General features: G+C 33.5%; 2 protein-coding genes across 2 annotated transcripts; both read left to right on the top strand.

The window, feature by feature from the left end:
- The first annotated feature begins 211 nt into the window (after positions 1-211).
- Positions 212-14,996, top strand: LOC114395539 (ABC transporter D family member 1-like). The gene is made up of 27 exons (XM_028357345.1): positions 212-465; positions 603-721; positions 1,863-2,002; positions 3,236-3,509; positions 4,294-4,518; positions 4,874-5,071; positions 5,231-5,685; positions 5,818-5,956; positions 6,044-6,122; positions 6,306-6,544; positions 6,652-6,956; positions 7,036-7,141; positions 7,230-7,388; positions 8,967-9,066; positions 9,135-9,243; positions 9,456-9,546; positions 11,212-11,336; positions 11,458-11,607; positions 11,703-11,775; positions 12,257-12,437; positions 12,517-12,675; positions 12,794-12,952; positions 13,048-13,284; positions 13,637-13,800; positions 13,934-13,986; positions 14,103-14,181; positions 14,483-14,996. Exons 3-27 carry the CDS (start codon positions 1,941-1,943, stop codon positions 14,567-14,569), a joined length of 4,008 nt encoding a protein of 1,335 aa, XP_028213146.1. The 5' UTR covers positions 212-465; positions 603-721; positions 1,863-1,940; the 3' UTR covers positions 14,570-14,996.
- Positions 14,997-17,718: 2,722 nt separating this feature from the next.
- Positions 17,719-18,786, top strand: LOC114395561. The gene has a single exon (XM_028357370.1). It carries the CDS (start codon positions 17,979-17,981, stop codon positions 18,570-18,572), a length of 594 nt encoding a protein of 197 aa, XP_028213171.1. The 5' UTR covers positions 17,719-17,978; the 3' UTR covers positions 18,573-18,786.
- Positions 18,787-22,542: the final 3,756 nt, after the last annotated feature.

The following is a 22,542-nucleotide window of genomic DNA, read 5'->3' as shown; positions in this document are numbered from 1 at the left end:
AAAATTATAAAATTAAAAGAGAATTGTTAAATAACAAAATCTAAAAAAATATATAATTTTTAATAAATATTAGTCGTATGTTAGAAATATCCCTGTATCTGTTGTTTCTCGATCTCGATTCTTATCGATTTAATAGTTGAATTTTGTACAGTGACCATTACCATTAGCATTAAGATAGAGCAACATCTATTAAACAAAAGTTTTATACATACGTTGAACGTACACAAACACAATACGTCTGTATATTATTGTGGTATGCTATGATGATTGATGATTCCTATCCAAACCCGTTTCCACTGGAATGGACCCGACCCGATCACAGACCGTACCGCGGAAAGCAAATTCTTTCTCTTGCACTCTCACGCATATACATATCTTTCCAAATCCCTCGCCGTTTTTCCTCTTCAATCTCCGAATCTCCCAAAGCACGTGACTCACTCACTTCTTTCTCAACTAAATTCATAGGTATTGTTTCCAATCTCTCTCATATTTTGCTGAATTCACTGCTTCACACTCTTTCACCACGCGTCAATTTGTCGATTCTGCTTCGCTTGATGCTCTAATTGAGGTTTAATGGAATCACTGTAACAATGTCCTTGCAGATTCTGACCGTCGCTGAGCTCTAGTTTTCACAGCAATCTATAGTATATAGAGAGGAGTTTGCTCTCTTACCATGCTTTGGACGCTGCTGGAGCATGGTTAATATTATCCACCTTTCAATGTTAGCCATCTCTGTCTCCTTTCCTTTATACTACTTCATGATTGTGTCAATGCTTTAATTTAATTCCCCTCTGTTTCTACGTGATTTATGCGTCGGGGTTAAGGTCTACAAGGTGCATTAATAAGTGCTGCAAAATCCTTTATTTGTTTTGCTACTTAGTTTCATGGACGCGTAGGGGGTACAGTATCAAAACAGAAACAATAAAGTTATTAAATCTTTGGAAATGTTTAAGGAAGGCACACTTTTTGAAGGAGTGAAGTAGTAGCAAACCAAACCACTTAGTGACAAGATGACTCAGGGCCTGTTTGGGTAAGCTTATTTGGAAGGACTTCTAGGAGAAGAAAATAAGAAAAAAAATGGGACGAGCTCCTTCATAAGCTCAAATTAACTTATGCACAAGCTAATTTGTAATATTTTACATGGACTGACTTGTACTTGAGAAATGAGTGAATGTTTGTTATGTACCTATGAGTAACCATTAAGTACTAGTATTTGGTTCCATTCCGGGTTAGGCAACCATTTAAGAGGACCCATGTATCATAGGTTTACCACTTTGATAGGAAAATCGGTTATTTCTACTGTTTGTTCCTTTAGTGGCATGATTGCTTTAAACTTAAAAATAAGTGGTGTTAAGGCATTGTTTGGGCGTATTATTAGTAGATTCAGATTGGCACAACGTGCTGAATATATAGCCATCAACTATTTTTTTACTTTTTCATTTTTTTTGAAAAACTGTTTAGAACATGTTATCCGCTCTGTGGCCAAGTTTTCACATTTGAGGATTTTGGATGCATGAACATACCCTAATTTATTTGTCTCTACCTTAAAGTCTATATAAATGTCAACTTGTCAAGAAAATAGTTCTTGCAACACTTGCCTTTCTATTTCTAGTTTCAAAGCTGTAAATATTCAATTAAACTTTTGATCAGTTGAGGTCATCATTTTGTGTAACCTTAGGGCATAATACTCCACAGTTTTTAGACCAAAACATTATGTTCACATTGTTTGATGTGTCTGTGGGATCCTCATTAATTTGAAGAGCATGGTGTGCCTTAAGCATGCTACTTTGCCCAAAGATTTATAATTCCTGCAATTCTGGCTGCTGATCTATTATTTCTGTATGGAATTCAATGTATGCTAGATTTTCTTGCTCCCAACAATAAGAGGAGCAGCCACAACAGATTTGTTTTTTTGGTAAGGCAGAGGTAGACCTACCACAATGTCTTCCCTTCAACTGTTGCAACTAACTCGGCATGGCCAGAGTTTTCTAGCTTCAAGGAGGTATTGATCTGTATATGTTTTTTCTGGGGATTCATAATTTCACATCTAGCATTGAATTTGACTAAAATTGTTTGCCTGCTGACCTAAATATCAAGTTTATAATTTTTTCAGCTATTCTGTTCATTATTCCTAGGCCAGTTTTGAAGAATACACTGTTCACATCTGATTGGATCCCCCCACCCCCAATTCTCATTATCCAAAAGGGAATATATAATGCTGAAAAACACAATTAGGGAATTTTGGCAGTACCCAACACTGATGTATGTTTCATATATATATAAAGAGATCAAATGAGATAATGCTTGAGCTATTTCAATTTGGCTGTACCCAACACTGATGTATGTTTCTTATATATATATAAAGAGATTGAATGAGATAATGGCTATACTATTTCAAAATGTCCATGCTGCAATATTGAGACTTCTCATGCTATTTTAGTTTAAACTATTAGAATCTGGTAATCTGTAATCCAACAATAATAAAGGCAATATACCATTTTGGTTTCAATTTTTTTGCTTGTTCTGCTTCTTTGACAGCGTATTATAACTGGTTTTATTTTACTTTTTCATTTTTTATTTAATCTTTATTCTCTTTCTTTTCTTCTTTTAACTTCTCATTTGTTAAAACTGATTGTTGTAACTAATAAATGTGGTTTCTATTTTGTATTCCTCTTCCTCTTTTTTCCAATATTTCCATATGATATCTTTATATTTGCCCAAAAAAAAATTCACATAAATTTTATATGATAACTCTTCCTCTCTCCGTACCATTAGAAATTGGACCCTGAAAACTTGCATTCATCAGGTATGATTTGCAATGTGAAATGTAAACTTTATTAGTACAAAATGTGTTCAGGAAGGAGACTAGAGTTATCTTGGCAGAAGCATTGGTACAAAATTTCATATTTGATCCTGAATTTCTTTCTCAATGATTAATAATTCCCCTTCTTTTTAATAACAATGCATGTTATGCTGTGTTGATTGACTTTGCATAAAATGTTGGATTATTCTTTTTGTCATCTTGATTTTAACATTTCCATTATACATTTATCTGGGAAGTGTTTTTTCTGCTTTGGTCATAGCTCTGTTTCCATGTATTAGCAATAGTATCCTTTTACTCATTGTACACCATACCTTGGTTGCTGACTGGTACTACGAAAATCTTTAGTCTGTTTAACTAATTTGCATGTATACTGTAGTATTGTTGATGCTTTCTACATGGGATTGATGACAGGAAAACTTTATTACTTGCATCTGGTATCTTAATTGCTGGTGGAACAGCTGCATATGTGCAATCAAGGTTTAGAGTTAATAATCACGATTTATTTGGCCATTGCAATGGGCACAGTAATGATAAAGAAGTTGCAGAGGAGGTTGTGAAGGATGTTAGTACTCCAAAAAATAAACAAAAGAAAGGGTTGAAGTCACTCCAAGTTCTAGCCGCAATTCTACTATCTGGAATGGGCAAATTTGGTGCAAGTGATCTTTTAGGTTTAGTTGCGATAGCGGTAAGTCTGTTTTGTTGTGGATGATTATGCTTCATGCATGTCTTCGCTTTTTCGAAATGAGCTGTTATTTATTATTTAATATATTCTACATCTAGTATTCTCATCATGGTTTTTAACTCCATCTATTATCTTTAAATTTATCGAATCTAGTCCTGAGTTATTAGTGCCCACCACATGTAAATGTACTCACTATTCAGATGAAAGACATCAATAAAAATCAACTAGTTTGTTGACTTGTTTTTTGGGCCAAATGTGAAGTTTGCTATTATGCACACCTTGAATGGACAGATATGATTCAGATTCTCCTGCTGCAAGCCTGCAACTCAACTCAGGATTAACAGGACTCTTATGTGTTGTGTGTAAATTATATACTGGGTTTTCATATTAGGTGCACTGGGAACTGTGATTGAAAATCTCTGTGTTGTTTTCCTTTTCTTATATTGGATTTGGATTTGGAGTGGAGTGTTTCATAGAAGTGTTAAGTGTGGATTGGAAAATTAAAAAAACAATTATTTGCATATTGAAAGAAGATAGTACAGAATGGGAAGAGTTATAATTTTGAAATATCAAAATAGGCCTCATTAAGTGAGGATAAAGAAATTGAGGGGAAAAATAAATATGGAACATTTTTATTTGTATGCGAAAACCATGAGACCGGTCTGTTTTGTATAAAAAAAAGATATGAATATCAAAATCTGTAAGACCAAGAAATATATTGGTTGAGAACCCTCTCTCCCTAGAAATAAATAACATAAATGGCTTTTACATTTCCCTGTATTTGCAGGTGCTGCGAACTGCTTTGAGCAACAGGCTAGCTAAAGTGCAAGGCTTCCTATTTCGTGCTGCTTTTCTTCGACGTGTACCATTGTTTCTTCGGCTAATTTCAGAAAATATTCTTTTGTGCTTCCTTTTGTCAACCATTCATTCTACGTCAAAGTATATAACAGGGACTTTGAGTTTACATTTCAGAAAAATATTGACAAAGCTTATCCATTCCCACTATTTTGAGGTATAAATTGCATGCCATTTGTCTTTTTAGATTGTCTGCGTTGAACTATTGATCATTTTATATATTCCTTGTTCCTACCGTCTTTAAGTATTTAGTTGTCAACTTTTATACTTCCAGATGCGTATGGCTTATCCACATCTTCTTTCATTAAGAGAAAGTTAATTGAGAAAGTTTTTTGACAAACTGTTTGCTTCTCAAAGTAGAAAAACTAGCCTGTTTCCAGTAGATTCTTTAAAATTCCAAATATACAATGCCCACTCAGCCACTCTCATATGAGAAAAGCCTAAAGACTGTATTATAACCCTATGTAGTTCTTGCAATGGCTTAATGTATATATCTTTCATTTTGCTTTCAGAACATGGTGTATTACAAAATATCGCATGTTGATGGTCGGATAACTAATCCAGAGCAAAGAATTGCCAGTGATGTGCCAAGGTTCTGTTCGGAGTTGAGTGAAATTGTACAGGATGATCTAACAGCAGTTACTGATGGACTTTTATACACTTGGCGGTTGTGTTCATATGCTAGCCCAAAATATGTCGTCTGGATATTGGTATCTGTGTAATTGAACTATAATGTTTTATAAATTTCTGATTAGCAGCTTATATTTGCAATTTTTTGAGTTTCTGCTGATGTCTGGAAGCTGTTAGAAGTTAGATCTGATGTTAGAATCGGTGCTTATCTTCTCAATCTACTGTTATAACCTTTTCAGGCATATGTACTTGGAGCTGGTGCTGCAATCAGAAACTTCTCTCCTTCATTTGGAAAACTTATGTCTAAAGAGCAGCAATTGGAAGGAGAGTATCGACAGCTTCACGCACGATTAAGGACTCACTCAGAAAGCATAGCATTCTATGGTGGAGAGAGGAAAGAAGAAGCTCATATTCAACAGAAGTTTAAAACCTTGGTTAGGCACATGTATAATGTGCTACATGACCATTGGTGGTTTGGCATGATTCAGGACTTATTATTGAAGTACCTTGGTGCTACTGTTGCTGTTATTTTGATCATTGAACCTTTCTTTTCTGGTCATCTAAGGCCCGATAGTTCAACTTTAGGGCGTGCAGAGATGTTAAGCAATCTTAGATATCATACTAGTGTCATAATTTCCTTATTTCAGTCTCTAGGAACTCTTTCTATCAGTGCAAGACGGCTCAATCGCCTCAGGTCTGTTAGATCTTTCATTTTTTCCATTTTTAGAAGTTGATATTCGAGGCTTCCATTGCACCTTATATGCAATTCCTTTGTAAGATTCATTTTGTCTGCCTACATGTTCTGACCTATCTGTATGTATTACAGTGGGTATGCTGATCGCATTTATGAATTAATGGCCGTATCAAGGGAGCTAAGCTTGGTGAATGAGAAATCTTCCCTGCAAAGAAATGCAAGTAGAAATTGCATACGTGAAGCTAACTACATTGAATTTGATGGTGTCAAGGTAAGTCAAGTCTGCTCAACTATCTATTAGCCTTGACTTCATGTTGTGTTTTTCATGTTTTATTAGTGACGGTGTACCCAAATTTAGGTTGTAACACCCACTGGTAATGTCTTGGTGGATGATCTGACTCTTAGGGTTGAATCAGGATCTAATCTTTTAATTACAGGTAGCTATCTGAACTCTCTTTTTAGTGGCCTTTCTTTCTATTTTTATTTATTTTTCAGGGGGCTTGAGTCAGCATTGAAAGTTGATGTTATTTACTTTCTATTTCTTTGTTGTAAGAGTCATTGTTAAACTGATTTTTGTTGGTTGATTGTTTGACATGTTATTGGCGCTTCTTTGGCTGAAGGTCCAAATGGCAGTGGAAAAAGCTCCCTTTTCCGGGTTCTAGGTGGTCTTTGGCCATTGATATCTGGACATATAGTGAAACCTGGAATTGGCTCTGATCTTAATAAGGAGATTTTCTATGTGCCGCAAAGGCCATACACTGCTGTAGGAACACTTCGAGATCAGTTGATTTATCCTCTTACTGAAGATCAAGAGATTGAACTTCTCACAGATCGTGGGATGGTGGAGCTGTTAAAAAATGTAAAGTTCACATCTAATCCCATGTGTTTTTTAATTTCACACAAATATGTATCAGCTTATTGATAATTTTGTTGATGTTATGGAACTTGGATGTATATGTATCCAAGGTTGACCTTGAATACCTGTTGGACCGTTACCCACCTGAAAAGGAGGTAAACTGGGGTGATGAACTGTCATTGGGTGAACAACAGAGATTGGGCATGGCAAGACTTTTCTATCATAAGCCTAAATTTGCAATTCTAGATGAGTGCACAAGTGCTGTCACTACCGATATGGAAGAACGGTTTTGTGCTAAAGTTAGGGCCATGGGAACATCATGCATTACCATATCACATCGTCCAGCATTGGTTGCATTCCATGATGTGGTTTTATCCTTAGATGGTGAAGGAGGATGGAGTGTTCATTATAAAAGGTTGGAACTTTACTGTGCTGTTTAACATTATTTTACTTTGGAGTTATGTTATTGTTTGAGATTAAGATTTAAACTCCAGGGAGGGCTCTTCTACTGAAATGGGGATTGATACGATGAAGGCATCAGAAAAAAAACGACAGAGTGATGCAAAGGCAGTTCAACGTGCATTTTCCATGAGCAAAAAGGTTTAGATATATTCTGATTTGGTTCCTGTTGCCTTCATTGTTCTTTATGTTACATTGAGTTTGAAGATTTTCTCAACTTTTCCCCTAGGATTCTGCATTCTCAAGTCCAAAGGCACAGTCATATTTTGCGGAGGTGATATCATCATCTCCATCTATCAATCATACAATTTCACCATCTGCTGTTCCCCAACTCCATGGTAATACAAGGGTATTGCCATTGAGAGCAGCTGCCATGTGTAAAGTATTGGTGAGTGCCTTCTATAAACATGCTCTCTTAAGGCTTTTACTTGTGTGTGTGTAGTAGTGGTAGTAGTAGTGTACTGTATATTTGCTCAACTTCAATCAGCGATTAATTCTAAATGCTTTTTGAGTTTATTTATGAAAGCTTTAGGTATTGCTTTTTTGCTGTGGTGATTATAACCCCTAACATTTGTAAAGACATTTCTTAAATCAAACAAACATAAGAATTATAATTCTAAACCAACATAAGAATTAGATGAAGCTATGAGGGGAGGTTACTGATTACATAAAGGTTTGAGTATAAAGAAAGGATCAATAGTAGTGGTAGCAGTGATGAGGGTGTTTGTGGGGCAAGGGGGTGGCGGTTATGGTAGTGATGGTAGCGGTGGCGGTCAATTGAATGGTGATTGGGCTGGTGACAACAATGCCGGTGATGATGGTGGAAAGTAGTGACTGCAGAGGCAGTGGTGGTAATGAAGGTGGCATTTAGTGGTTTGGCAGCAGTGGCCGGTAGTTGGTAGAGGTGGTAATGACAACTGTGGTGGCTGTGATGGCAGATTGTGGCAAAAACAAGGAAAACATTTACGTAATGTGGGGGTGATTAGGAATTGTTATTTAGAGGGTAGGGGTTAGGAACTGAGAAAGGTTAATTTTAATTGTATTGTAATTCCATGGAATTGGACTTTGGAATTATGATTCCAACTCGACAAACATTATAATTAAAATTCCAAGATTCAATTACATACCAAATTCCTTGAACCAAACAAACACTAATTGTCTCTTTTTTTTAAAGCCCTCTCGTGAAGTTGCACATTCCCCCCAAATAAGTTAAACCTGACAGGAAACCAGATCGTATGAGTCTTGGACATCAGCCAAATATGGGGAAGCCATTGAAAGTGAAAACCTGAAGGCCCAAACACCCAGGGCTACCTCAGTCTAATCCTCATCCTAGGAGGAGGGAAAAAGAAAAGGGGAGGGTAGATAGATACGGAGAGAGGAAGTGATAGAGTCTGTTATATAGGAAATAAAGGAATATTGTAGGGCATGCTGAGTTTTTATTTTGAGACTGGAGTCTAGAGAATTTTCTGCGACTTGGGAGCTTATTGCTCTCTTATTTTACTTGTATTTCCTTCTTTTGCATACAATAAGACAGATTTACACATATTGGTAGGATTTCTATCACCAGACATGCATGTCTCTAACAAGCCCTTCATGTCCTTGAATGTAGATGATGCATACACCAACACTGATGTTGGAATTAGTGTAATCATTAAAAAATGGGCATGTTACACAAATTGAACATTAAGCCATTAGGTGAAGACCCGTGAATAATTTTTATGATCTCTAACAAATCACAGTAAGACCAATTTAAACTAGAGTACGAGACCATATGTTATAACATCTTTCCGTTTAAGCATGTCTTTAAGTGATGCATTTGAAATCACACAACTCTAATAGAATGAAATGAATGCATATACATGGCTGTTTGTGCATTATCTCCTTGATGACTTACTATGACCCAAACTTCGAGTGGTCTACTATATATTTCAGGCTCATTTTTCTTATAGGGACCGCTTCCTTTCAGGTACCCACTGTACTTGATAAACAAGGTGCACAATTGCTTGCTGTCGCTTTTCTTGTTGTTTCAAGAACATGGGTCTCAGATCGTATTGCATCACTAAATGGTATTTTCTCATCTTTTGACCATTCATTTATTCTGTGAATCCATGCTAGATGAAAATTTATGTTTCAGGTACCACTGTGAAGTTTGTTTTGGAGCAGGATAAAGCTTCCTTTATTCGGTTAATTGGTTTAAGTGTTCTTCAAAGTGCTGCATCTTCTTTCATTGCTCCTTCTATAAGGTAATTAGTGCAACTCCATCGGGGACCTTAGTTTCTTCTATCTTTCACCATTGACTGGTTTACACGTGGTTGCAGGTGAAATTTTTTATTATATCTCAAAGATGTTTATATCATTGTTTAAAGCATTGAAACCCGAGGGGGGTGGGGGGGGGGGGGTAAACTTGCTGACCTTTCAAATAGCAAATTTGAGTAAATTATGTACTGTTCTTCAGGCACTTGACAGCCAGGCTGGCCCTGGGGTGGCGGATTCGTTTGACGCAACATCTACTAAAAAACTACTTAAGAAACAATGCATTCTACAAGGTAATTGGATATGAATTGTTCACATATTCTTTTCCTTCCCCATTTTTTTCAACATTGTAAGCCTGTTCTGTATTTTTGCTTCAATGATTAGTTATTTGCTAAATCATGATTGACTACATTATTTTGTGCTATTTTACATTGAAATTTTTCTTGAAATAATTTGTTTTTCAGTTAATTATAGCTATGGTTGTTATACACATTTTCCCCTTCAAATTTAACTAAGTTTTCAACTTGGTTCCTTGACTGCTCAGTATTATTCCACATCCCTATAAGCTGTAACTTTTTAATTTATACCATTATTTTCTTCTCCCACTGTAGATGGTAATATTCAAGGAAAAGTTTGATGCTCAAATGTTAGTAATATGTTATGCTTTGCATGACTTCTGTTAATCACACCAAGGGGCAATTGGGTATGTGAAATCTGAAATTTCCATTCTGAGCCAAGGGAATAACAATCACTGGAAACTGGAAAGCAGGGATTTTGTGTTTTTGTCTTAGGAATATAAATTAGTATCCATGGGAGTTGATGAATGCTGTTTTTGGTTATACATCAACTTGCTGAGGAATTTGTTACTCTCCAAAACTACCCTTGAGTGTAGGATCTTGATAATTTGTTATATTTATATTTTTACTATGTCATCCTTGTCACACACAAATAATAAAAATGAAAAATACTTTAAATGGAGTGAAATGCCAAACTTCATTCAATAAGAAACTACCAATACAAATAAGGGCATTTGAAAGAGATGGATGATTTTAAAGGAAATGTTATCATTTACGTTTTGCCAGAGAAATACAGAGTACAGTTGCTTTGGGGTTCTTTTAGAGGCAAGAGCATGCATGGGACATTGATGCCATTGCTGGGTGGGGGTGGGGTAGGGTAGGTAGATATCGGTGAGGAGAGGATGGAATATTAATTTTATGTTCTATTTTACTCTGTTCCTATGGGAATATTAGATGCTCATGCCCTTAGGCAGGAATCTTATTCTAACAAACTGGGAAAACTACCTTACCCAGCATTAATTTTCTCGCTTAAATTACATTTTAGTACTTGTAATATACAGCCTTATTGGTTTTAGTCCCTTAAAAAATTCTTAATAGAAATTTTTTGCTGTTGCTGTTGGTCATCATTTGACTTTGGTCCCTATAATATTTGGTCCATGTTGAATGGTCCCTCTATTATGTTTGATTATATTGATTTTAGCCCTTAAAATATGAATTTAATCAACATATTTGCAAGGATCAAAATCAATACAGTCAACATATTACAGTGACTAATTTAACATAAACCAAATATTACAGGGACTGCAGTCAAACAACACGAAACTAAAAAAAAATCCTATTTTTCTAGGATTAAAACTGATAAGATTTTTTTGTAAAGATTAAAACCAAAAGGTATATATTATGGGAACTAAAAGTTATCTAAGCCTATAATTTTAGATCACAGATATCAGAACTTCCCTAAGGTCCATCTGCAAGAATCCTAAAAGCTGCCACATATAAAATAATAGTCCCTACGCATGAGTTTGAGATTAACATTGAGTCATTGACTAGGTTTAGCTTTTAGGGATAAAAAGTATGACTTATTCTCTGTCATTTCGCTTTGACTCTTCAGGCAGATGTCTCTGACTTGGTTTAAATTTTTTGCATGCATATTTTTTGTAGGTCTTTCACATGGCAAACAAAAATATTGACGCAGATCAGAGGATAACTCACGACTTGGAGAAGTTAACAGCGGACTTGTCTGGATTGGTAACCGGAATGGTAAAGCCATCTGTGGATATTTTGTGGTGAGTACCTCATAATTGAGCTGTTATATTTTACTACTAGTGTGCATTTTACTAGCACTTGGACATGTTTGATGCTTGTTCTTTCCTTCTATTGATTTTGCTAACTGTTGTTTTTGTCAAGGTTCACATGGAGAATGAAGCTATTAACAGGTCAGAGGGGGGTTGCCATACTCTATGCTTACATGTTACTTGGTCTGGGATTTTTAAGAACTGTTACTCCTGATTTTGGCGATTTGATAAGCCAAGAACAACAACTTGAAGGAACCTTTAGGTAAATCCATTATAGTTTCCGCTGTCCTATCATGGCTCTAAACAAATAGTGCTGTTGTAATGGTTCTGACCTTTTCAACTTTATGCTTCTTCTAGGTTCATGCATGAAAGACTCTGTACTCATGCTGAATCTGTTGCTTTCTTTGGAGGTGGAGCTCGAGAAAAAGCTGTGAGCATCCCATCTGTATTTAATATCTTTTCTTTAAGGGTGTGCTTATTTTAGAATGTGCAAACTTTAGAATGAAAATTACTTCACACTTGCTTGGCACAATCTAAATGTGGAATGATTGACATTTGACTGTATAGGGCAACTTATTTGCACTTTAACCCTTAAATTTTGGATATACCATAACATGACTCTACCAGGCAGCGATGAGTGAAAACCAAAATCATTCCATTCCATTGTGTTTTCACTCTCCTCTTAACTCTTCATCTTTTCATTTACTGCTTCCTTGAACAAGCTAACCCTAAATGCCCAACTTTTGCACGAGTTTGTGTTTTAAAATTTTAGTTGATGTAAGGCTTTAGTACAGGGCATGTGATTATGTTCCGGGTTTGAAAGGAAAATATGCCTCATTTATTTTTATTTACCTTAGTGTTTTGCATTGAATATTACATGCTGTAAATTTTACTACCTTAACTTTGTGCAGATGGTTGAATCAAGATTCAGAGAGCTTCTCTCCCACTCTAAATACCTTTTAAAAAAGAAGTGGCTGTTTGGTATACTGGATGATTTTATCACAAAGCAACTCCCTCATAATGTGACTTGGTTGCTGAGCTTATTATATGCTATGGAACATAAGGGAGACCGTGCTTCAATAAGTACTCAGGGTAGGATTGTTGGACTGTTCTCAGTTACTCTCTTTATTTCCTCTTGCCCCCCACTGACATATGCTGTACTATCTTACAGGTGAGCTAGCACATGCATTGAGGTTCTTAGCATCTGTCGTTTCTCAAAGCTTTTTAGCTTTTGGCGACATTCTTGAATTGCACAGAAAGTTTGTAGAGCTTTCTGGTGGTATTAATCGGATCTTTGAGCTTGAAGAGCTTCTGGATGCAGCACAGTCTGGTACTTCATTATTAGATTAGCATAGTATCAAATAATATCTTGCTATTTCTACATCAAAATTCTTAATAATAATCCGTCTGTCAGTCACCATGTATTAACCATATCTTCAATGATACAGGGGACTCCATCAATAGTAGTATTACATCTCCAATATGGGGTTATCATGGTAAAGATGCTATTTCCTTTTCTAAGGTTGATATTGTAACCCCTACCCAGAAGATGTTGGCCAGGGAGTTGACATGTGACATTGAGCTTGGTAAAAGCCTGCTTGTTACTGGTTCGTATAGTTGTTATTTTATTATTATACTTTATTTTTTAGAAGAGGGAATTTTCTTTGATTAGAATTTAAATCTTTTGTGTCATATTTAAAAGGTCCAAATGGAAGTGGAAAAAGTTCCATTTTCCGAGTTCTTAGAGGACTTTGGCCAATTGCAAGTGGAAGACTCTCTAGACCATCTGAGGATGTGGATCAAGAGGCTGGATCAGGTTGTGGCATCTTCTATGTTCCTCAGCGGCCTTACACATGCTTGGGAACATTGCGGGATCAAATTATATACCCATTGTCTCGTGAAGAGGCACAGTTTCGAGCACTGAAGATGCATGGAAAAGGTATCTGGGTACAAAGATGATGCTACTTGACTATGCATTAGCAACAGCTGTTCATTTGACTAAACTAATTTTTAAAATGATGCTACCTGCTTTGCTTCTGATTGATCACTACTAACTGAGAGAATAAATTCACTTCTGAGCTGTCATACAATTGTGATAATTCATGAAATAATTTGGATGTTAGTCATGTTGGCAGCATTAAAGATATCTTCTTTCTTTAAATTTATTTTTGAAAAATTTCTCTGTTCAGTTTCCTTTTGTGAAACAATAACTTCGTGTTCTTTTTTAATCATTTTAAAGGGTTGATTTTTTTCCCATTTTAGTGCTGATCTTTGTAATCTTGCTATTTCAGGTGAAAAACATCCTGACCCTAGAAAAATGTTGGACACACACTTGCAAGTTATCCTAGAGAATGTTCGGTTGAATTATCTTCTAGAAAGAGACAACAATGGCTGGGATGCAAATCTAAACTGGGAAGACATTCTCTCTCTTGGAGAACAGCAGAGATTAGGCATGGTATGTAAATCTAATCTATATTATTTTTAAAATGGGTTTGTTAAATTTGTTGAATATTAGGTATAGGAAGACATTAGAATATGTTTATGATATTCTTCTATTTGGATTTTAACATTTACCTTGTGTTCTTAAGGCACGCTTGTTCTACCATAAGCCTAAATTTGGTATCCTGGACGAGTGTACCAAGTATGTATGAATCTATGATTACTTATGCCTTTTTTTCTCTCACTTGGAATTGTTTGCTTCTTTTTTTTTTTGGTTAACCTTGTTTTTAACTGTCTTGAAAAAAATATTGATGGCAGTGCCACTAGCGTTGATGTTGAAGAACACCTATATGGGCTAGCGAACAAAATGGGGATCACTGTTGTTACTTCCTCACAAGTAAGAATCTATTATTACTGAAAAAAATTAAAATTTTATCATGGTAAATTGGAGAAATAAGAGCAGTTCACTAGTAAGTTATTCCTTGTTTCTCACTACAATTGGGATTTGGTAAGCATTTTGAACTTGCTTCGTTTGGTAAGAGATTCCGTATGAGATTATGCAGTACATTCCTTATCTGCACAAATCTATTTAATTTTTATATAGTTCTATCTTAACCATTTAACTTCTCCAAACTGAAAATGCATAATAACCATCCACATTCCATCAAACTAATTTGCCTTTGCTCCTGTCCTCTCAGCGTCCTGCTTTAATACCATTTCATTCCATGGAATTGCGTCTGATTGATGGTGAGGGTAATTGGGAACTTCGTTCGATCAAGCAATGACTTTCGCACCTGCAGATTCTCATTGTTACTATTTTAGATGTTGCTGAGTCTTTGAACATACAGAATGATTGCAAGCAGATATTAGGCTTGCCATGATGGTCATTCCTTTATATTTTTTTTTTCTTCTTTTTTCTTTTTTCATTTTGGGTTTACCATATTCTCCAAGCTTGCTCCGTCGAATTGTGGGGACAAACAAACAAAAACAGCATCGATAGCCAAAATGATTGATAGTAAGTTGGAGTGCACAACCTTTTCATGATCTCTGCAGTATATAATCAATTATGTACAGGGTTTTCGCTTCTATTATTAGTTACTTAGATATTTATTCACATTTTGTAACAATTGGATGTAATTATTAATGTTATTTTATCAATAAAACGGCACGAAACAGGAGTAGCTTTTAGAGATTATTTTACTCCCTTCATAATTCTATGCATCTTTGTACGCTTTAGTTTCTATGTTGTCCATTACTCCCGTGCCAGCTGAAATGCTTTGGTATTCTGTCATGCTCGTGGACCTGGGAAACTTTCACATAAAAAATAATCAAGAATCAATTTTAGGAAATTCATTCAAATTACTGTGATTGTAAAATTTTGGTGAAAGAACTGTCTGTAGTAGAACCTCAGGATTCTGTCTTTTAATATTGATCAGCATTTGTAGAAATCTTACAATCCATAAGCACGATTACAGAATTACAATTTGATCTGATTATCCAAGGATTAGAAAGCATCACTTTCATCAACAAGGTGTAGCACACATTGCAGATGACTAAATTATTTAAGCATACGGAAGAGTTTGATTTTCTGACCGTGCTTATGAAAAAGACTTTATTGGACAAAATAAAATTTATTTCCATGGTTTTAAGAGTTAATTTCATGACTTTTGAATATGAAAATACTTTATTTTTGACAAATAAAAAAAAGTCACTTTCTTACCGGGAATTACACTCTCCTTCAGCTCCTATAAGTCTTCTTAACTAACTTTTCTCCAATGGTTTGAGTTCATCCAATGTCACTAAAGTATAAGCTTATTGGTAAAGAAATAAGTTTGTATCTTGCAAGAGTATAGTAAGATGTGTGATAAATGAGTCCATTTGCAAACTCATAATCACTTTACGATTGAGATGAACGATTGCGCACCTGGAATATTTAATTGATTTAATTCAGCTTTTTGTAACTTTTCAGGTTTGTAACTACGTTCTATTTGACATATATGGACAACTAAACCAATCGCGATGCGAAGATAGTGCGTACATACTCATTCTTTGCAAGGGAAATATTACAGTCAACTAAAAGTTTACAACTCCTCCCCAAGGCAGTTGCACCCATTCTTTTGTCATCAATTCAATAGCCAAATTGTTTGAAGTAAAAAAAGAAAAGGCGTGGCTGAAGTTTTTCCCAGTTGTCACTTGTCTAAATGGGCACAAGTATCATATGAACTGTATGATCCCATGTTGAAAAATTTATTCTAAATTAAAATAATTTTAAGTAATTGTTGCATTGTGTCAAAATTTTATACAGAATTTACTATTAATTTACTTTTAAAATAAAACTTCCACTTTACTTTATTATTAAGTTTAACTATAATCAATTTTATATAACTAATTTCATTCAAAACCATTTGATAAACGCTCACCCAAAATCAACTTTAATGATTTGATGTATACTGTTGTATAATTTCAGCTTGTTATATTTAATCAATTGGATAATGATCATGCTTATTGAGGCTCCTTTTATGACGGTGTTTGATGCCAGCAACTCAGCAACATTGTTTAAGCCTCCCTTTAGAACACTTACCTGTTTGAATTGTAACCCAACATTATTGCAAATTGAATTATAACCCAATACTCTTGCAAGTTGAATTATCCGAACTAGTGGCCTAATTAGTGCCCGACAAACAAGTAAAATATCTGTTTTCGAACAATATCCTGTTATTAGGTTAACTGTTTCAATTCTATTTATAATTTATATGTGGCTTATATTAGTATAATATTGGAATTTGAAAACAGTAGTCGAAATTTTAGCTATATGAACCAAAATTTTATTTATTTTGTTTCAGGTTAGCCAAGACTATCATGGGACATATCGATCTAGTACTAAGGTCATCTTCGGCCAAACTTAAAGGCCTCCAATGATTCTAGATATCTCGGCAGATCATCTTATCACCAAGTCAAATAAATGTAAGTTGGAGCAATAATTTTATAATTTTGGAAAAGCATGCTTTAAGGATCAGGCCTTTTTAGGAGACTATTCTAAAACAAGTATGTTATAAACAAGTTTCCTTGAGAATAAAAATTTCTTGGCCAAATTAAGTGATATAATAGAAAATAATTATTAAATTAAAATGATAAAATATTGGTAATAGAACTTAAAAGAAAATTAAATAAAAATTACTTCTAAAAGTTTATTTTTCATACACATCCAATGTAAATTTTTTTACACTCTTCAAAATAAAAAATCATCTTATTTTTTATTTTTAAAGTAATTATTGTAAAGTCAACAAACTAATCAAATTGATAACATGCATTTAAATGACAATGTTAAAAAAATTATACTATCAATGCGTATAAATTAAATTAAAAATCATTACCTTGAGTTTCTTAATAATAATGGGATAATATGCATTAAAAATAATGATAAAATGAAACTAACGTTGTAATGAAACAATAGGAAACAGTATATTTTCGTACATTTTTCGACTAGTGGGGGAATTTTGCACTGTTTTATAGTTTTAGCTTGTTACATCTAGTCAATTGGATAAAGATCATGCTTATTAATTGATGATGTTCCTTTTTGGACGACGGTTGAAGCCAGCAACTCATCAAGCATTTTGAAGTCTCACTTTAATAAGAACACTAGCAATTTATTTTATTTCTAATCTTTTCCACCTTGGGGTCCCTGTATAAGACTGCAACTTGGCTGCTGAATTCTAACCCAATACAACTGCAGTTGCATGGAAAGAGCCATATATATGGAGAATCTAGACTTTCGAGATTCTGAAGGGACTTTGTTTAATAAGTAAAATCTTTGGCACAATCTCGAGTGCATGGTTTATGATCTTAGTCGGCCTTATAATATTCCTAAATCACAACTGAGAAATATTGGCCAGTTATAAATTGTATAATAATATATCTAAAAGGGTTTAAGGATAAGAGCAGGATCCTGGAAATCACTTCTAACTTTATATATTTTCCAATATATAAAATACATACATATGTACACTATATATATATATCATAAATCGTCCATGTCCAAAATACATTGAAAACAACTCAAACTCAAGCAAGCCTCTCTCGTATACTCTTAGCTTTTATTCCTTCTCTCTCTCTCTCTCTCTCTCTCTCTTTTCTTGCTAAAACACCTAACTAAGAGAAGATATAGCCATATATATACTCTCCATTAACTTCTTAATGGATCATTCCCATAAACTTCCTTCCTTTAGTTGTGAACTTAGAATAATACAAGCCCAAAACGTTGAGTCCATAAAGTCCACAAAAAACCTATTTACCAGGTTATATCTTCCAGCAGGAAGCAACAAAAGAATTCAACTCAACACCAAAAAAGTTTCCTCCAATACCAAATATGTTCCCTTTTGGAACGAGTCCTTCAACTTAAATTGTTCATGTCCCCAAGAATTCTTGGAAGGTCTAAAGAAGGAAAGCCTTGTGGTGGAGCTAAGGCAAAGCAAGATTTGGGGGTCACATGTGGTGGGAAAGGGTGAGATTCCTTGGAAGGCAATTCTTGAATCACCAAACATGGAGTTCAAGGAATGGGTGAAGATGGATTTGGTGAGTGGAATTGATTGTGAAGATGTTATGTTCAAGGCACCACAAGTACAAGTGGAGATTAAAATACAAGTGGAGAAAGAGAATAATAATAGGAGAAAGAGATTGAACAATAGGTGGGACGAGTGTGGATGCAAACAAGGGCATGATCAACATGCATGGTGCAGTGCTGAAGATTATGATATATTTGCTTTGGGAGCAGTTTTGGAGGCTTTTTGATTTACACGAGAGCAAGCAATTGATGCACTAACATTAGCTCGTTAATTAATTAATTATATGATTCGATCGAGTTGCTTTTGTCTGTTTCATTAAAATATATTAATTTGCGAGTCATGAGCATTGATTTTTTAAATTTTTTTTTTAATGTTGTAATTGTATGTGGTCCTGATGGTTTCTTTTAATAATAGTAGACTTTGTCACAATTAATGTTAAATCTCCCTGCTGGCAAAGCTTGTCTGTGTATGCAGAAGATTTTCCTAGCTACATAATATATTACCCGTGATAAATATAAAATAGAAAATTAAAGGAAACTATTTCGAAAAATTGACAAACAGGAATAAAGTTATGTATGATGGATACTTTAATTATCAAGAGAAAAATATAAAAAAAAAAAATCCTGTTTCCGATCCCCAAATTAATTTCAAAATGTACATGTCTTCATCTTCAATGAGAAATGTCTTTTTTTTTCTTCTTCTTATGCAGACCATCGATCGTATTCGGAATAAGTAAAAATATGAATATTATGAGTCACAACAATATTCTTTTTAATTATTTAATATAATTATATATTTATAATTTGAACTTGAAACTACCTATTAAATTAAAATAATTTTATAACAATTCATCAACGTATTGAAAGTGAACAAACCAATTACATACGTGTATATATATTTATTGTGAGAAAGGGAAATTTAAGAAAACATATGCATCAAGAAAATGATTGTTAGCTACACTTGTAGGTCATCTGTCTTTCGGTACTATGGAAAGATAAAATGGCAATTTTTTTCTTTGTGCTGATTAAAAGATAAAATGACATGTATCAAGCTCTATCGATCATCATAAGAAAGGAACAACTAAGCTACCTCATTTATTTATATATGCTACCATTTATTGTTGATGCAGGGTCAAGCCTCAAATATCACAATTAACAGCGGATAATTGACTTGTACCTTTCTCTGTATGTATGCATGCATGATACATTCACTTTAGAAGGTTCCTGTCACATATGAAGCATAGCCCTCAGCACAACTTTAAAATGAATCATTCATAACATTGGCTTGCATTACCAAACTTGACCTTCGTATTTATTTATATTTTGATTTGAACACAAAATTGAGATTTTTCTTTCAATGTTTTTTATCAGTCAATGTGATATAATTATAAGACAATTATCATACAGGGATCCCGATACAACATTAAGACTTTAAACCCAAAAAAAATTACTTCCGGATCTTGCTATTGATGTGCTAGAACATCGTAACGAAACAAACTTTTATGAGCACCGCTAATTTCACCCACTATTATGTGCATATATATATTTGGAATTGTGTTGGGTGATTCAAAATTATTATTTTGTAATATGAATTAACATGACTTTTGGTAGTTGAAAATGTGTTTCGTCTTACATTAAATAATTATTTCGAATTCTAAATTGATTTTGAATTGAAATATCTATACTTTAACTTTTGTATTATCGAGTAAAAAATTTAAACTAAATTTTACTATTATTTTTTTAAAAATAAAAGTATTTCAACATAAATAGCTTTCCTTCAAAATCAGTATATATATATATATATATATATATATATATATATATATATATATATATATTCTTGAAAACACACCCTATATAAAATGCCTAGGGTGTTAGAGTATCCATTCATTGCCAACTTTATTTGGTTAATATAAATTACAAACCTCAACTGAAGATATTACTACGTACAACTTTTCTTTCCTTTTTCTTTTTTGTTAGAGGAGGAGAGAGATTGTTTTGAAAATTAAAATGTATTCTTAAGTCCCTTTTGTTTCTTCATTAGAGATTGAGATTGAGTGGAATAGCATGTTCTGCCCATTAAAGGACATGTGTCAAACGCAACGAATGAGCGAGTTTCACGGTGTCCAAAAACTTACTCAACGTTAGCTACATGTTTGGATTATATGATTCGAGTTGGTTTTTGTGTTTTCATTGTAGTATTTCTTTTAAGCTTTGATTAACTAGCTTAGTTAGGATATTAGTTAAAAAATTAAAAAAAATAAAATATTTATTGTATAAATTATAAGAAAATGTAAAAAAAAAATTATGAACAGTATAATTTTTTACCTTTTGATAAAAAATATTTATATTTTAAGTTTCTTAATTAATATTTTTAGAACATTAGTTAATATTTATCTTTTTCTTCAATATTAGTATAACTGTGTCAGCATTTAATGTTACATCTCCATGTGGGCAAAACTTGTTGGTATTTGCCGTGTTTTTTTTTTTTTTTTAAGGCAAGGTATAATAGAGAGCAAGACTCTACAAGAGGTACAACTTCAAATATACAATCAAAAAGTGCTTGTTCACTATACAAAGTAGTGTGGCATCATACATCCCAAAAAGTAATTCGTAGAAACATCTAACTATGTAAATACAAATAAAGCAAGGGGTTAATGCACCATAAGAGAAGAAAATCACTGATTTGTTCTTGTACAAGAACCATTGCCATGAGGTGAACTTAATGTCTTCCAAGAGTTTTGCCCCATCAAAAAGTCTTTTCCAAAAAGTAATACTATTCCTTATTTTTCATATGCACCAACATGTGGCAAATGGTTCCATCTGCGGCATTTCCTTCCACGAATAAGCAAACCAAATTGGTCATATATATAAGTAATTAATCTCCTGGTGAGGGAGTACAATATCTACACCCAACCATTTAAATATCCGGTACCAAATCTGAATAGTCTCATAGCACGTGAAAAATAAGTCTTGAGTGGTTTCTTTTCTCATATAACAAAAATAACAAGAAACTTCTAAATTTTGAACCTGAACAAGCCTTTTATGGAGTTTTTCGCAGAAAGGTAGTCTATCTAGTAATAATCTCCATGAAAATACAAGTACCATGGAAGACGTTTGGCGTTCCCAGAACTTGGTTTGAGTTTTGGGTGTTTGTCATGTGTACTGTATGCTGAAGATTTTTCAGAGATAAACAGAATAAAAAAAAAAGTTATTGCGAAAACTTGACAAGAAGGACTAATACACGATGATTATTTTAATTATCAAATAGAAATAAATTTTAATGGTCACAACAATAATAGACAGTATCCTCTAAAAAAACAATATTAATAATAGACAGTAAAAAAAATTATATAATAATGCATGCATATGAAAAAGAATCTACCCGTTCTACCTAATAGGATTATATTATTTTAGTAGAAGTGAACAAATGCATAAAACATCATCAAATATTTTATCTATCTTTTATTATTGTAAATCTTTATATGTTGAAAATTATCACTTTCTAAATTCAAAATTTTGATAATAATTTAATACGAATAGTCTTATGTGTATGATAATTTTATATGTAGGGTTGAAAAAAAAAACCAAACTTTAGAATTTTATACACATTTACACACAAATTTAATTTCAAGATTAGAGTATATTTACTTAATTTAAAAGAGTAATTTTGATTGGACTGATATCAATACAATTAGAATTTTTTTTCAAGACACACTATATATATAGTGGGAGATTAATTAAAGTAGATTGTAAGATTGAATGGATTTTAATAAAGCTCTTTCATACTAACTTATAAATGTAGATAAAACTTTTGTCTTATATATAGAAAAAATCATATAAAATAAAGAAAATTTAAAAATTTGGAGGGTGTATGACCATCCTTAGAACTAATTAATGTAGTTCCGCCCCTTAATTTAACCTTTTGATATAGTATTTTTTTAATAGGTATTACTTCTTTTTGTTAGTATTTATTTTAATACCTTGATTTTAAAAACAAAGTAAAACTATAGATGCCAGAATATTTAGTAAAACTTATTTTTTTAAGATTAATTAATATAGTATTTTTAATTTGTCTTCATCTAAAATTATTAGTTTTGGTGATTTAAATAATTAAAAATCATTAAGGCAATAGAGAGATAAGATAGTAAGAATAATAGATAGCTAATTGAAGATTTTTCTTTGGATAATTGGTTT

Source organism: Glycine soja, chromosome 18 (genome assembly GCF_004193775.1).
Source record: "Glycine soja cultivar W05 chromosome 18, ASM419377v2, whole genome shotgun sequence".
In the NCBI taxonomy this organism is placed as follows: Eukaryota; Viridiplantae; Streptophyta; class Magnoliopsida; order Fabales; family Fabaceae; genus Glycine; species Glycine soja.
The sequence above is the reverse complement of the archived record's forward strand: the minus strand, read 5'-3'. Positions and strand labels throughout refer to the sequence as shown.

Coding starts and splice junctions, on each gene's coding strand:
- LOC114395539 (XM_028357345.1), top strand. CDS start 1,941: ATGTCTTCCCTTCAACTGTTGCAACTAACTCGGCATGGCCAGAGTTTT. Junction 9,244..9,455: donor TTCATTGCTCCTTCTATAAG/GTAATTAGTGCA, acceptor ACTGTTCTTCAG/GCACTTGACAGCCAGGCTGG. Junction 13,987..14,102: donor ATCCTGGACGAGTGTACCAA/GTATGTATGAAT, acceptor TATTGATGGCAG/TGCCACTAGCGTTGATGTTG.
- LOC114395561 (XM_028357370.1), top strand. CDS start 17,979: ATGGATCATTCCCATAAACTTCCTTCCTTTAGTTGTGAACTTAGAATA.